This window comes from Salvelinus sp. IW2-2015, linkage group LG15 (genome assembly GCF_002910315.2).
Source record: "Salvelinus sp. IW2-2015 linkage group LG15, ASM291031v2, whole genome shotgun sequence".
In the NCBI taxonomy this organism is placed as follows: domain Eukaryota; kingdom Metazoa; phylum Chordata; class Actinopteri; order Salmoniformes; family Salmonidae; genus Salvelinus; species Salvelinus sp. IW2-2015.
The window spans coordinates 51,567,327-51,581,130 of record NC_036855.1 but is presented as its reverse complement, the minus strand read 5'-3'; the positions used below and the strand labels follow the sequence as shown (position 1 = coordinate 51,581,130).

The window sequence follows — 13,804 nt, the reverse complement described above, 5'->3', positions numbered from 1 at the left end:
GAAACATGGCCAAGATGTTCAAATGTTCATAGATGACCAGCAGTGTCGAATAATAATAATCACAGTGGTTGTCGAGGGTGCAACAGGTCAGCACCCCAGAGTAAATGTCAGTTGTCAGTATCTCTACCGCTCCTGCTGTCTCTAGAGAGTTGAAAACAGCAGGTCTAGGACAGGCCAGCACGTTCGTGAACAGGTCAGGTTCCATAGCCGCAGGCACAACAGTTGAAACTGGACAGCAGCACGGCCAGTGGACTGGACAGCAAGGAGTCATCAGGCCAGATCGTCCTGAGGCATGGTCCTCAGGACTATGAGTCAGAAACATTTATTCTAGTATCAAAATTGACTACAAAGTGTACATAAGGTCATTTTGGTCATGAAGTCAGTCTCGTCTAAAATAGAGTTTGGAACCTCAGTGCATCTCAACGAGTAAATGAAGGTCGGGTTTGGATTACAAATATGTCAACAAATCATGCCCCTTTTGCCAAGTCCACGTGCAAATCGCCACTCCGCCCACTTCGCCTACCTTCATTGAATGGGGCTCCCCCAACCAACATGTTCAAAGGATCAGCGGGCAAGGTTCTGACAGATGGGTGTCTTGGTGGTGGCAAGGACACACCTAAGATACACCCACGTCAAACCACACCCCCAAGCCAACTTGAATTTGTTTTCTGTCATAGCCGCCGGCATTTCTTGAGGAGTGTCACGTATACGCCGGGAGTCAGGAAGTAGGTGCAGAAGGTGAGTTTAATAATGATGAATGCAGATAAGTAAAACATGAGAAGCGTACAGAACATGAATCAAAACAAACCAATACTGCCGATGACTGAGGCTACTGAGGGCTAAATAAAGGGAAGGTAATCAAGGTGATGATGAAGTCCAGGTGTGCGTAATGACGGGAAGCAAGTGTGCGTAATGATGGGGAGCAGGTGTACTTAATGATGGTTGTAGGGCCGGTGGTTAGTAGACCGGCGACGTCGAGCGCTGGAGAGGGGGAGCAACAACCATAACAGTGGTGAAACCATCAGAAAGGGGGGAGATCATTAACAAAGTCTATTGACAGATGGGACCAAGGCCGCTGAGGCACGGGAAGGGGAAGTAGTTTCCCTGCTGGAGCGTGCCGGGGAGATTTGGTTTGTGCACATACAGAGCAGGAGTTGACATAGCGGGCGACGTCCTGCGCCAAGGTGGGCCACCAGTACTTATCGGGGAGGGATTGGATGGTGCAGGTGATACCTGGGTGTCCAGCGGCAAGGGATGTGTGTGCCCAGGTCAACAGCCGATCTCTTACCCCCGTGGGGACGTATATGCGTTCTGGAGGACAGGTAGCCGGAGTGGATTCCCTTTACAGAGCCTGGCGGATGTCCACATCTACATCCCAAAACAAGGGGCCAACAATACAGGAGGACAGATTGATGGGCTGAAGGGCACTCACAGAACTCTCAACCAACGTGGAACCACAGGGTACGGCAAAGCAGGTCCTCCTGCATCCTGTTCCCCAGGCGGTGATATTCATCCTCAACCAGGAGATGGTGGGGTTATGTCGTTGGAGCCACAGGAGGCCGAGGATGACTTTGTGTACAGGAGCGGTGATGATGAGGAAGGCTTTCCTGGCGCATGGGTCCCACGGTGAGGGTGAGTGGTGCTGTGATGTGCGTGATAGTGCCAGATCCCAATGGTCGATTATCCAGGGCTTGGACTGGAAAAGGAGAGGAGAGCGGGTACAAGGCGAGGGCCTTGTTGATTAAATTCCCCGCGGCACCGGAGTCCACTAGTGCTGTAGAGACAACACATGAGGGACAGCCAGCCAGTGAAATGGAAACCAGAAAGGGTTTGGCGGGAAACGGTGATGATTGAATACTCAAAGCCTACCCTGGGAGACGGAAGATCACAGGGCTGCTCCTCTGCCATAGTGGACCCCGTGTTAGGACGCACCGGACACCATTGAGCTGGTGCCCCTCCTGGCCGCAATAGGGACAGAGCCCCAGCTGTCTCCGGCGACGCCGCTCTGCCGTGGAGAAGTGTGTGGCCCCTACCTCCATGGGTTCAGGCTCTGCCTCACAGCAGCCAAAGGAGGAGGGCGAGGAGAGAGGTAGGTGCCGGCGCTCCCAAACAAGGTTATCCAGACGGATGGCCATCGCGATGAGTGCGTCCAAGGATAAGTTGTCATCCCGACACACCAACTCCGTTTGGACCTCTTTGCCCAGTCCTCACCGGCTCATTCCATCTGCTGGAGGCTGCCACAGTCTGAAATCTGAGGGCGTACTTCGCAGCGGTCTGGGCACCCTATTGGAGTTGGAGAAGTCGCTCCCCTCCCTCTCTGCCCTCTGGAGGATGGTCGAAGACCGCCTTGAACAGACCAATGAACCTCTCATAGGATCCCAGCTCCTTTTTGTCAAATTGAATTGTGTTGGACTGTGTTCCTCTTCAAGACCATCATATATATAATTTTTAGTAATGAAGAGTACTATAGCTGTTTATTTTCTTTTGAAGACTGGGTGGAATCATGAGTGATTCTGAACTGGGGGGAGATGCGTCACTATGTGTTTAGTGTGTTTCCACTAACTATCTCGAACKTGTGCTAATTGTCTCTCCTCAGCTTCTCTGAGCTGTCAGAAGGTGTTCATTATAAAAAGTAGGCGTTGCCATGGCATCCTTCGAGAGACCCTACACCTCTGTGATCTGATAGTGACTTGAGCCATCCCAGCTCTTAAACAAGACAACTGTTCTGTAGATCTGGTGAAACTGAATACTAGGCATTGTGATCAAAATATTTGTCACGCCCTGGCCGTAGAGAGGTTTTTATTCTCTATTTTGGTTACGTCYGGGTGTGACTAGGGTGGGCATTCTAGTTTCCTTATTTCTATGTTGGTGTAGTTGATTCCCAATCAGGGACAGCTGTCTATCGTTGTCCCTGATTGGGGATCATATATAAGTTGTCATTTTCCTTTTGGGTTTTGTGGGATGTTGTTTTCTGTTTAGTGTCTGTTACCTGACAGAACTGTTCACTTTAGTTTTCGCTTTGTTATTTTGTTTGAGTGTTTTTTTAAATAAAGGTATCATGAACACTTACCATGCTGAGCCTTGGTCCACTCTTCATACCACCAACGAGAGCCGTTACAGAACATCCCACCACCAAAGGACCAAGCAGCGTGGCCAGGAGGAGCAGGGATCCTGGGCCCGGGAGAAAAGGGAGTGGAGGACATCCTGGACCTGGGAGGAGGTAATGGCAGGGGACAAGACCCTGCCATGGAAGCAGGCGMAGGTAGCAAGAGAGGAACGGCAATGCTACGAGGAGTTGAGACAACAACGGAAGCACGAGAGGCAGCTCCTAAATTCTTTTTTGGGGGGTGGCACCCGGGGAGATTGCCGGAGTCAGGGTTTAGACCTGAGCCAACTCCCCGTGCTTACCGTGGGGAGCGTGTGACCGGTCAGGCACCGTGTTATGCGGGGATACGCACGGTGTCTCCAGTGCGCATTCACAGCCCGGTGCGCTCTGTTCCAGCTCCCCGCAGTTGCCGTGCTAGAGTGGGCATTCAGCCAGGACGGATTGTGCCGGCTCAGCGCTCCTGGTCTCCGGTGCGTCTCTTCGGCCCAGGATAATCTGCGCCAGCTCTACGCACGGTATCCCCATTTCCCCAGCACAACCCAGTGCAGCCTGTTCCAGCTCCCCGCACTTGCTGTGCTACAGGGGGTATTCAGCCAGGACGCGTTGTGCCAGCTRTACGCTCCAGACCTCGAGTGCGCCTCCACGGCCCAGTATATCCTGCGCCGGCTATACGCACTATGCCTCCAATGCACCTTCTTAGCCCAGTGCGTCCTGTGCCAGCTCTCCACACTCATCGAGCTAAAGTGGGTATCCAGCCAGAACGCGTTGTGGTAGCTCCACGTACCAGGCTTCCAGTACGTCTCCTCAGTCCGGTGAGACCTGTTCCGGCTCCACGTACGAAGCCTCCAGTGATGATCCATGGTCCGAAGCCTCCAGTGATGATCAAGGGCACGAAGCCTCCAATGATGATCCATGGCCCGGAGCCTGTAGTGATGATCTATGGCACGAAGCCTCCAGTGATAATCCATGGCCCGGAGCCTCCAGTGATAATCCATGGCACGAAAGCCTCCAGTGATGATCCAAGGCCCGAGGCCTCCAGTGATGATCCTTGGCACGAAGCCTCCAGTGATGATCCATGGCCCGGAGCCTGTAGTGATAATCCATGGCACGGAGCCTGCAGCGACGGTCCCCAGTCCGGAGCCTCCAGCGACGGTCCCCAGTCCGGAGCCTGCAGCGACGGTCCCCAGTCCGGAGCCTCCAGCCACGGTCCCCAGTCCTGAGCCTCCAGCCACGGTCCCCAGTCCGGAGCCCCCAGCGACGGTCCCCAGTCCGGAGCCTCTGGCGATCTGCGGCCCGGTTCCTCCAGTGAAGGTCCATGCACCAGGGCCGCCACCAAAGTGGAGGGATCTGCGGGCGGAGGGGGGTCTACGTCCCGCACCGGAGCCGCCGCCGTGAATGGATGCCCACCCGGACCCTCCCCTTTAGAATCAGGTTTTGCGGCCGGTGTCCGCACCTTTGGGGGGGGGGTACTGTCACGCCCTGGCCGTAGAGAGGTTTTTATTCTCTATTTTGGTTAGGTCAGGGTGTGACTAGGGTGGGAATTCTAGTTTCCTTATTTCTATGTTGGTGTGGTTGATTCCCAATCAGGGGCAGCTGTCTATCGTTGTCCCTGATTGGGGATCATATATAAGTTGTCATTTTCCTTTTGGGTTTTGTGGGATGTTGTTTTCTGTTTAGTGTCTGTTACCTGACAGAACTGTTCGCTTTTGTTTTCGCTTTGTTATTTTGTTTGAGTGTTTTTTTGATAATAAAAATCATGAACACCTTCCACGCTGCGCTTTGGTCCACTCCTTTCGATGAGAGCCGCTACAATWTTTTTTTATTCAAGGCCAAACAAATTTAGCTCAATGGCTAGGTTTGGTCTGCCTGTCTGTATGGCTACCCTGTAACAAGCACTCCTCAAGATACAGTGATAACCATCCGCCTTTATGTTAACCTAAAGATGATTTAGTAAAAAGGACAGCTACTCAAGCTGCTATAGAAAAATGCAATCCATTTCACGCCTGTGTCTCAGTGACACAGGGAGGATTTGTATATAGAGTTGAAAGGGAGATTGTTGTTGGTCATTTTGATTGAAATCTCTGAAAGGCTTGAGTACATACAGAGAGACAAAATGTATACTGCAAGTCCTTTTCAGTTTATTCAGCTTCTGATCCATTTGCAAGGCTGGGAAGCCTTAAAAAAAGGGGTTTATAAGAAACCCAATTTGATCTTGTTTCTCTTTTCTGTCAAAACAGCTCATTCTGTCCACCCACAAGCTGCTCTTCAATTAAAACTTCAGCTACAGGGACACCTGTGTGAAAATAAGGATTTAATCAAAAACAGCCAGCTCTCCAGTCTTTCATGGCTGCTGCATCGTGAGCCTCCAAGCTAGGCAGCAGATCAGAATCTACGTCATCACAAACCCTGGGGATTTTTTTTCTTCAGGGATGCGCAAGAGAGCATGAAGTCCTGCCAGGAATCACAAATAGGGATGATGGAGAGCTGAAGAGGGAGTGGGAGATGACAGAGAGAGATACGAGGATGACATGAGATAAATAAGTCATGCCAAAGATAAAAAGGAAGAGCAGATAGAGGAGACAGAGGACAGGAGGAGGCTGAGAGATGTAGGGAGGAGAAGGCGGGAGTTTGTATGATGTAGGTTGTGACGCAAGTGATACACTGCTGCGGAAAAATAACTATAAATTATTTTCTAATTGAACACAGTGAGAAGTTTCTCAGCTCTTTATTTAATGGTCATAGCTGCATAGAGAGAACACAGGAGCAGATGGGGCTGACAGAAGCCAGGGATGACACACACAGCAGTAGACTGCGCTATAGCTCCTCAGGAAATCACACACTATGATACTCCACTGAAGAAAGATAGGAAATATTTTATGCATTAGATGTCCACTGAAAAAGAGACAAACATTTTCATTAAACCGTTCATTTGGTTGTAAACTCAGCAAAAAAAGAAACGTCCTCTCACTGTCAACTGCGTTTATTTTCTGCAAAATTCACATGTGTAAATATTTGTATGAACATAACAAGATTCAACAACTGAGACATAAACTGAACAAGTTCCACAGACATGTGACTCACAGAAATTGAATAATGTGTCCCTGAACAAAGGGGGGGTTAAAATCAAAAGTAACAGTCAGTATCTGGTGTGGCCACCAGCTGCATTAAGTACTGCAGTGCATCTCCTCCTCATGGACTGCACCAGATTTGCCAGTTCTTGCTGTGAGATGTTACCCCACTCTTCCACCAAGGCACCTGCAAGTTCCCAGACATTTCTGTGGGGAATGGCCCTAGACCTCACCCTCCAATCCAACAGGTCTCAGACGTGCTCAATAGGATTGAGATCCAGGCTCTTCACTGGCCATAGCAGAACACTGACATTCCTGTCTTGCAGGAAATCACGCACAGAATGCCTTGTCTATGCTGCATATTGACTAATGCATAATCCTTGACTTTTTGTCCATTAGTGGGCTCCCTATTTTTTTGTGTGGCCTGTTTGGACATAATACAAACCACTTCCTCTTATGTGCACTACTGGAAGACCAAAGATCCTAGATATCAATCACTTTCACTAATCAACCCTCCGCACAGTTGGCTATGCATGATAACAGTTTGACAAAAGGTGGAGTGTTGACTGTAAAGCCTCTCCTACACACACATTACGTTCAAATGATATTACTTTTACAACAGACTCTTTCCTGGTTGTAAGAGTCTCTGATATTCCACTTAGTAAAGTGACATATTGGTGCATATTGCAGTATGCCCCTAACCCACGCACGAAGATCATTTACGAAAGTGGCARAATTTCAGATCAATATGAGATTCACCAGTAGCATCAGATGTATAATAGCAGTGATTATAATGATTTGTGCCTAATGAAGGCACAGAGGCACAGAGGTGACTCACACAGCCATTCATCCAGTCCATTTGATTACTAGTGAATCAGACCTTTGTGCCCGTTAATGATGGCGTCAAGGTAACAGGCACGTGTACACACCTTATTGTCATTCATAAATAGTCATTGCTTATTTTGATATTTGTTCTAACCTATGTATACCAAAGTCTGTTGTGTGTTGAAGTTTTCTGCGCTGTGTTTTTTGACATTATTTGCAGAGTAAAGGTTTTCGTGTGAGCTGTTCTAATCACAGTGAATTGGTGTGATTGACTATAATCAGCAGGATGTCCAGTCAGCTGGAGAGCTCCTGCTGTCCATAAGTTACCTGCCTGCAGCCAACCGGCTGGGAGTAGTGGTGATGAAGGCTAGAGGACTACAGTCAGACAAGCTGAAGGACTCCATAGGTACACCCTGTTTATTAATATAACCCATTGCATCTCATATTGTATGATGCCTACAACTGCTCTTCAAATCATACAACCATGAACAACCATTCATCCACAGGTTGACGACAGAGTATACTAACATAGACAAATATTTGTTGTTGGATTTCACTGTAGTGACGGATTTGTTCCTTGTTCCTAGACCTGTCTGTGAAACTGGCCCTGAAGCACCAGACTACCAAGCTGAAGAAGAAGCAGACGCGACGGGTCAAGCACAAGATGAACCCAGTGTGGAATGAGATGATGATGCTGGAGGTTCCCCGRGAGCTGCTGTCTAAATCCAGTCTGGACTTGGAYGTGTTGAACCAGGCAGGTCCTGMTGAGCAGGAGTCCCTGGGCRGCTGRCAGCTGGGTTTACAGGCCTCTAATACTGGCCTCCAACACTGGCAGCAGATGCTACGACAACCCCCGTAAGCAGATCGCCATGTGGCACCCACTGTATGACTAAGATAACCACCTGTCCGCTTTGCCATTCCAAATACCCAATAGTATACCACACATAAAAATGTAACCATACAAGGCTGGACTGAGTAATTCCGGATCTTGGGGGGTGGGGGGGGGGGGGGCAAGTCAACTGCCTTCCTGGATCAGGATTTAAGAGCCTAAATCTATGTGTCGGCACGTTTTATATGGAAAGTATCCCATTACCTGCAATTAATTATCCCACAGCATCCCATGACATATCAACAATAGCATACACCAAACTGAAATGTCACTGAATATCACTGAATTTCCAAAGAATACCAATTACGAACACATTTTATATATTCAATGAAACTCATCAATGCAATGTAATACTTGTAGTACCTATACTTAACCACCTCTATGATCTGTTTTTATAGCTGAACAGAATAAATATGATAAGTACTGTCTGTGTTTCTGTGGTATAGGGGATTATGTGTATGGTATGTAATGGTGTGATTAATATAAGTGAATTATTCTACAGTAGAGCTGTCATTTTATTTGTAAAGTGATGTATTCACACACTTGGAAAGCAATGGAGAAAATGCATCTAGCAGAAAGTAAAAGGCCTGCCAATATTGAATGGATAGGAGATTCAAAAGCCCTGTGATGGAATTACAGTGGACTATAAGTTTAAAGTTGATCTCATTACACAGGGTCTAAAAACGGCAGCTAAAGTTATACAAATGATGTATAAAAAAAATCATGCAGTGTTTAATCAGGTAATATACGGTATTTGTCATTTTTATGAATATGTGCAGCTGTATTTTATCTTTGGAAGTTGTTACACATGTTATATTTAAAGTAGTTCAATACAACTATCAACTTATCACATTTCACACCTGTTTCCGTTCAACCCACTTTGCTTCAGTTATTATGTACAAAAGGTATTTTTCTCCAACGTAGTTTCACTTTTACATAGCTTTTGTCAAGTGAACTGCTATAGACTGCGCCAGTGAGAAACATACTGTGTAATTTTAAACTTTACATACTGACACGCAACATGTGTGAAAATTAAAAAAGCTACCTGCATGATCTTCAAAATATGTATTGCCAAAATCTGTTTCTAGTCGAATTAAACTGAGGATGTACAAATACCCAGGCATCCAGAGAGCACTATGTACAGTATCAGCCCATAACACCACATCAGGGCAGACATTGATGTAATATATCTATTTATTGATACTTCCTATACTCAGAGCTCATTATGCGTAACTGATATAACCTTGGATCTGACCTGCTATACAGTAGCTCGCTTTTCATAGCTGAATGAGCACTACCATTATCATGTTGAGATGAAGTTACACATTAATATCACCCATCCAAGCCATTTCACAAAAAAACGAAGATTTACTGTAACAGACCGGAATATAATCAACCTATTAAATGATAACGTATTGACTACTAAAGTATGGCTGTTTCACATGCACGTGTTGTATTTACAAGAACACTGGTAATACTGTATGCTGAGTTGTTTGTGTGTGTTGTAAATCATGTCAGTCTTAAAGTGCAACAAGGGATTAGTCTCCGTCAGTACACCTACGTAAATCCTACTCACAGTACGTAGCCTACTCCTTGACTCGCAATCACAGGCTTATATTTTCTGCTGAAAAAAAAAAAGTGTTGCAGTTTCCATTTTAAAACAAATGTATATTTTTTTCGATTAAATTATTTCAACAAATGTCTTATTTTGTGTGCTTATTGTACGTAGGCCTTAGGTCATCGTTTGTAGATATTGAAAGTTAGGTCTTTAAAAAAATGATCTTCATGAGACTCTGACTGATCATTTGCCAGATTGTTTTAGGATGCCATGGCCATTATATTCCTGCCTATTTGTTATGCAATCTACTGTGTAAGTAGTGCAACCACAAGTAAGTAAGTAGTGCAGCCATTATGCATGCGATGGTGTGCAAAGCGCATACACTTTATAGCCCGAAACAACAGCACTTCCAACTAATGATGTAGCTACATTGTTATGTAAAATAACTGGTGCAGATGCAGTGGTTGGATATAAAGCAACAATAAATCCTCCCGCATTTCCAGGCAGTTGTCTTCTGTGGACTATCCATTACAATCTCCCTGCAGCTGCAGACATGGCCAAAATGAATAATGAATGTTGTTTCCAATGTGCCGGTTATATAACATAACCCAATATTACAGTTCACAGTTCATCAACCTCAATATCCATCATGGCCCCTAAACGAAAAGAGAGAAAAACGACGGGACATTTTTTTATTCATTGCCTGGCAAGGACAACATGAACCTGGAAGAATAATTGCAATAATGAGAACCAAGAAATAAACCCACTGATGCATTAATACGTGAACCGTACTGACTAGATCAGCCTGTCCCATGGGTCCGATACTTATCTTTTCAGTTCAAAATGGAAAAAAGTGCCTGTTGCTGCCTAGTTCTGTTTCAGACATTGTCTTGGCCAGAGTCAAATCTGACGTAGGACAATGTGATGAGGGTTAACAGCTGTGACATCATTGTGTAATGAATAAATAAAATGACCAAAATCAAGTATCGTCTAGCTCGAACCAAGAGGTTTATTTTGACTAAWAAGCCACAGTTTCAAATATTCGAGCTCAATACAGACTGGGTTAGACTTAAAGCACCTATAAATAATCAGTTGGCATTAAAAAATAATGGCACTCTCAGGAAGTGAGATACAGTATATTTTCCAAGTGAAATGTAGAAAAGTGAACTGTGGATGCCAAAGACACAACCCTTATTATATAAACATTTATGCGACTTTCTATAGTCTTCAACAATACATAAGACTTTAACAATACAAAATACAAATAACAGGGCAGATAGCAAATGCAAATAATAGAAAGAAGATATATATATATATACACACACAGTACCAGTCAAAAGTTTGGATACACCTAATCATTCATGAGCTTTAAAAAAAWRAAAAAWAATCTACATTGTAGAATAATAGRGAAMKCATCACAACTATGAAATAACACATATGGAATCATGTAGTAACCCCAAAAAAGTGTTAAACAAATAAAAAATACATTTTATATTTTAGGATCTAAAAATAGCCACCCTTTACCTTGACAGTTTTGCACACTCTTGGCAGTCTCTCAACCAGCTTCACCTGGAATGCTTTTCCAACAGTCTTGAAGGAGTTCCCACATATGCTGAGCACTCGTTGGCTGCTTTTCCTTCACTCTGCCGTCCGACTCATCCCAAACATCTCAATTTGGTTGAGGTTGTGGGATTGTGGAGGCCAGGTCATCTGATGCAGCATTCCATCACTCTCCTCCTTGGTCAAATAGCCCTTACACAGCCTGGAGGTGTGTTGGGTCATTGTCCTATTGAAAAACAAATGATAGTCCAACTAAGTGCAAAATGCTGTGGTAGCCATGCTGGTTAAGTGTGCCTTGAATTCTAAATAAATCACAGACAGTGTCACCAGCAAAGCACCAAAGCACCACACCATAACACCTCCTCCTCCATGCTTTACAGTGGGAAATACACTTGCGGAGATCATCCGTTCACCCACACCGCGTCTCACAAAGACACGGTGGTTGGAACCAAAAATGTCCAATTTGGACTCCAGACCAAAGGACACATTTCCACCGGTCTAATGTCCATTGCTCATGTTTCTTGGCACAAGCAAGTCTCTTCTTATTATTGGTGTCCTTTAGTAGTGGTTTCTTTGCAGAAATTCGACCATGAAAGCCTGATTCACACAGTCTCCTCTGAACAGTTGATGTTGAGATGTGTCTGTTACTTGAAATCTGTGAAGCATTTATTTGGGCTGCAATTTCTGAGGCTGGTAACTCTAATGAACTTATCCTCTGCAGCAGAGGTAACTCTGGGTCTTCCATTCCTGTGGCGGTCCTCATGAGAGCCAGTTTCATCATAGCGCTTGATGGTTTTTGCGACTGCACTTAAAGAAGCTTTCAAAGTTCTTGAAATTTTCCAGATTGACTGATCTTCATGTCTTAAAGTAATGATGGATTGTTGTTTCTGTTTGCTTATTTGAGCTGTTCTTGCCATATTATGGACATGGTATTTTACCAAATAGGGCTATCTTCTGTATACCCCCCCTACCTTGTCACAACACAACTGATTGGCTCAAACGCATTAAGGAACAACATTCCACAAATGAACTTTTAAGAAGGAACACCTGTAAATTGAAATGCATTCCAGGTGACTACCTCATGAAGCTGGTTGAGAGAATGCCAAGAGTTTGCAAAGCTGTCATCAAGGCAAAGGGTGTCATCAAGGCAAAATTTGTTTAACACTTTTTTGGTTACTACATGATTCCATATGTGTTATTTCYTAGTTTTGATGTCTTCACTATTATTCTACAATGTAGAAAATAGTGAAAATAAAGAAAAACCCTTGAATGAGTAGGTGTTCTAAAACTTTTGACCGGTAGTGTATACACAGTTGAAGTCAAAAGTTTACATACACTTAGGTTGGGGTCATTAAAACTCGTTTTCAACCACTCCACAAATCTCTTGTTAACAAACTATAGTTTTGGCAAGGTGGTAAGGACATCTACTTTGTGCATGACACAAGTAATTTTTCAAACAATTGTTTACAGACAGTTTATTTCACTTATAATTCACTGTATCACAATTCCAGTAGGTCAGAAGTTTACATACACTAAGTTGACTGTGCTTTAAAACAGCTTGGAAAAATTCCAGAAAAGTATGTCATGGCTTTAGAAGCTTCTGATTGGCTAATTGACATCATTTGAGTCAATTGGAGATGTACCTGTGGATGTATTTCAAGGCCTACCTTCAAACTCAGTGCCTCTTTGCTTGACATCATGGGAAAATAAAAATAAATCAGCCAAGACCTCAGAAAAATTGTAGACCTCCACAAGTCTGGTTCATCCTTGGGAGCAATTTCCAAACGCCTGAAGGTACCACGTTCATCTGTACAAACAATAGTACGCAAGTAAAACACCGTGGGACCACGCAGTCGTCATACCGCTCAGGAAGGAGACCTGTTCTGTCAGCAAAAGACCTTGTGAAGATGCTGGAGGAAACGGGTACAAAAGTATCTATATCCACGGTAAAACGAGTCCTATATCGACATAACCTGAAAGGCCGCTCAGCAAGGATGAAACTGCTCCAAAACCGCCATAAAAAAGCCAGACTACGGTTTGCAACTGCACATAGGGACAAAGATCGTATTTTTTTGAGAAATGTCCTCTGGTCTGATGATACAAAAATAGAACTGTTTGAACATAATGACCGTCGTTATGTTTGGAGGAAAAAGGGGGAAGCTTGTAAGCCGAAGAACACCATTCCAACCGTGAAGCACGGTGGTGGCAGCATCATGTTGTGGGGGTGCTTTGCTGCAGGAGGGACTGGTGCACTTCACAAAATAGATGGCATCATGACGAAAGACATTTATGTGGATATATTGAAGCAACATCTCAAGACATCAGTCAAGAAGTTAAAGCTTGGTCGCAAATGGGTCTTCCAAATGGACAATGACCCCAAGCATACTTCCAAAGTTGTGGCAAAATGACTTAAGGACAACAAAGTCAAGATATTGGAGTGGCCATCACAAAGCTCTGACCTCAATCCTATAGAAAATGTGTGGGCAGAACTGAAAAGGCGTATGCGAGCAAGGAGGCCTACAAACCTGACTCAGTTACACCAGCTCTGTCAGGAGGAAWGGGCCAAAATTCACCCAACTTATTGTGGAAGGCTACCTGAAACGTTTGACCCAAGTTAAACAATGTATAGGCAATGCTACCAAATACTAATTGAGTGTATGCAAACTTCTGACCCACTGGGAATGTGATGAAAGAAAMAAAAGCAGAAATAAATCATTCTTTCTACTATTATTCTGACATTTCACATTCTTAAAATAAAGTGGTGATCCTAACTGACCTAAAACAGGGAATTTTAACTA

General features: G+C 44.7%; 1 protein-coding gene across 1 annotated transcript in view; it reads left to right on the top strand.

The window, feature by feature from the left end:
* The window catches only part of syt13 (synaptotagmin XIII), a 34,004-nt gene extending 26,018 nt beyond the window's left edge, over positions 1-7,986 (top strand). The window contains 3 exon segments of the mRNA XM_024001172.2: positions 7,282-7,405; positions 7,587-7,843; positions 7,845-7,986. Coding sequence (XP_023856940.2) covers positions 7,282-7,405; positions 7,587-7,843; positions 7,845-7,892 — 429 coding nt within the window. The 3' untranslated portion in view covers positions 7,893-7,986.
* The last annotated feature ends 5,818 nt before the right edge of the window (positions 7,987-13,804 follow it).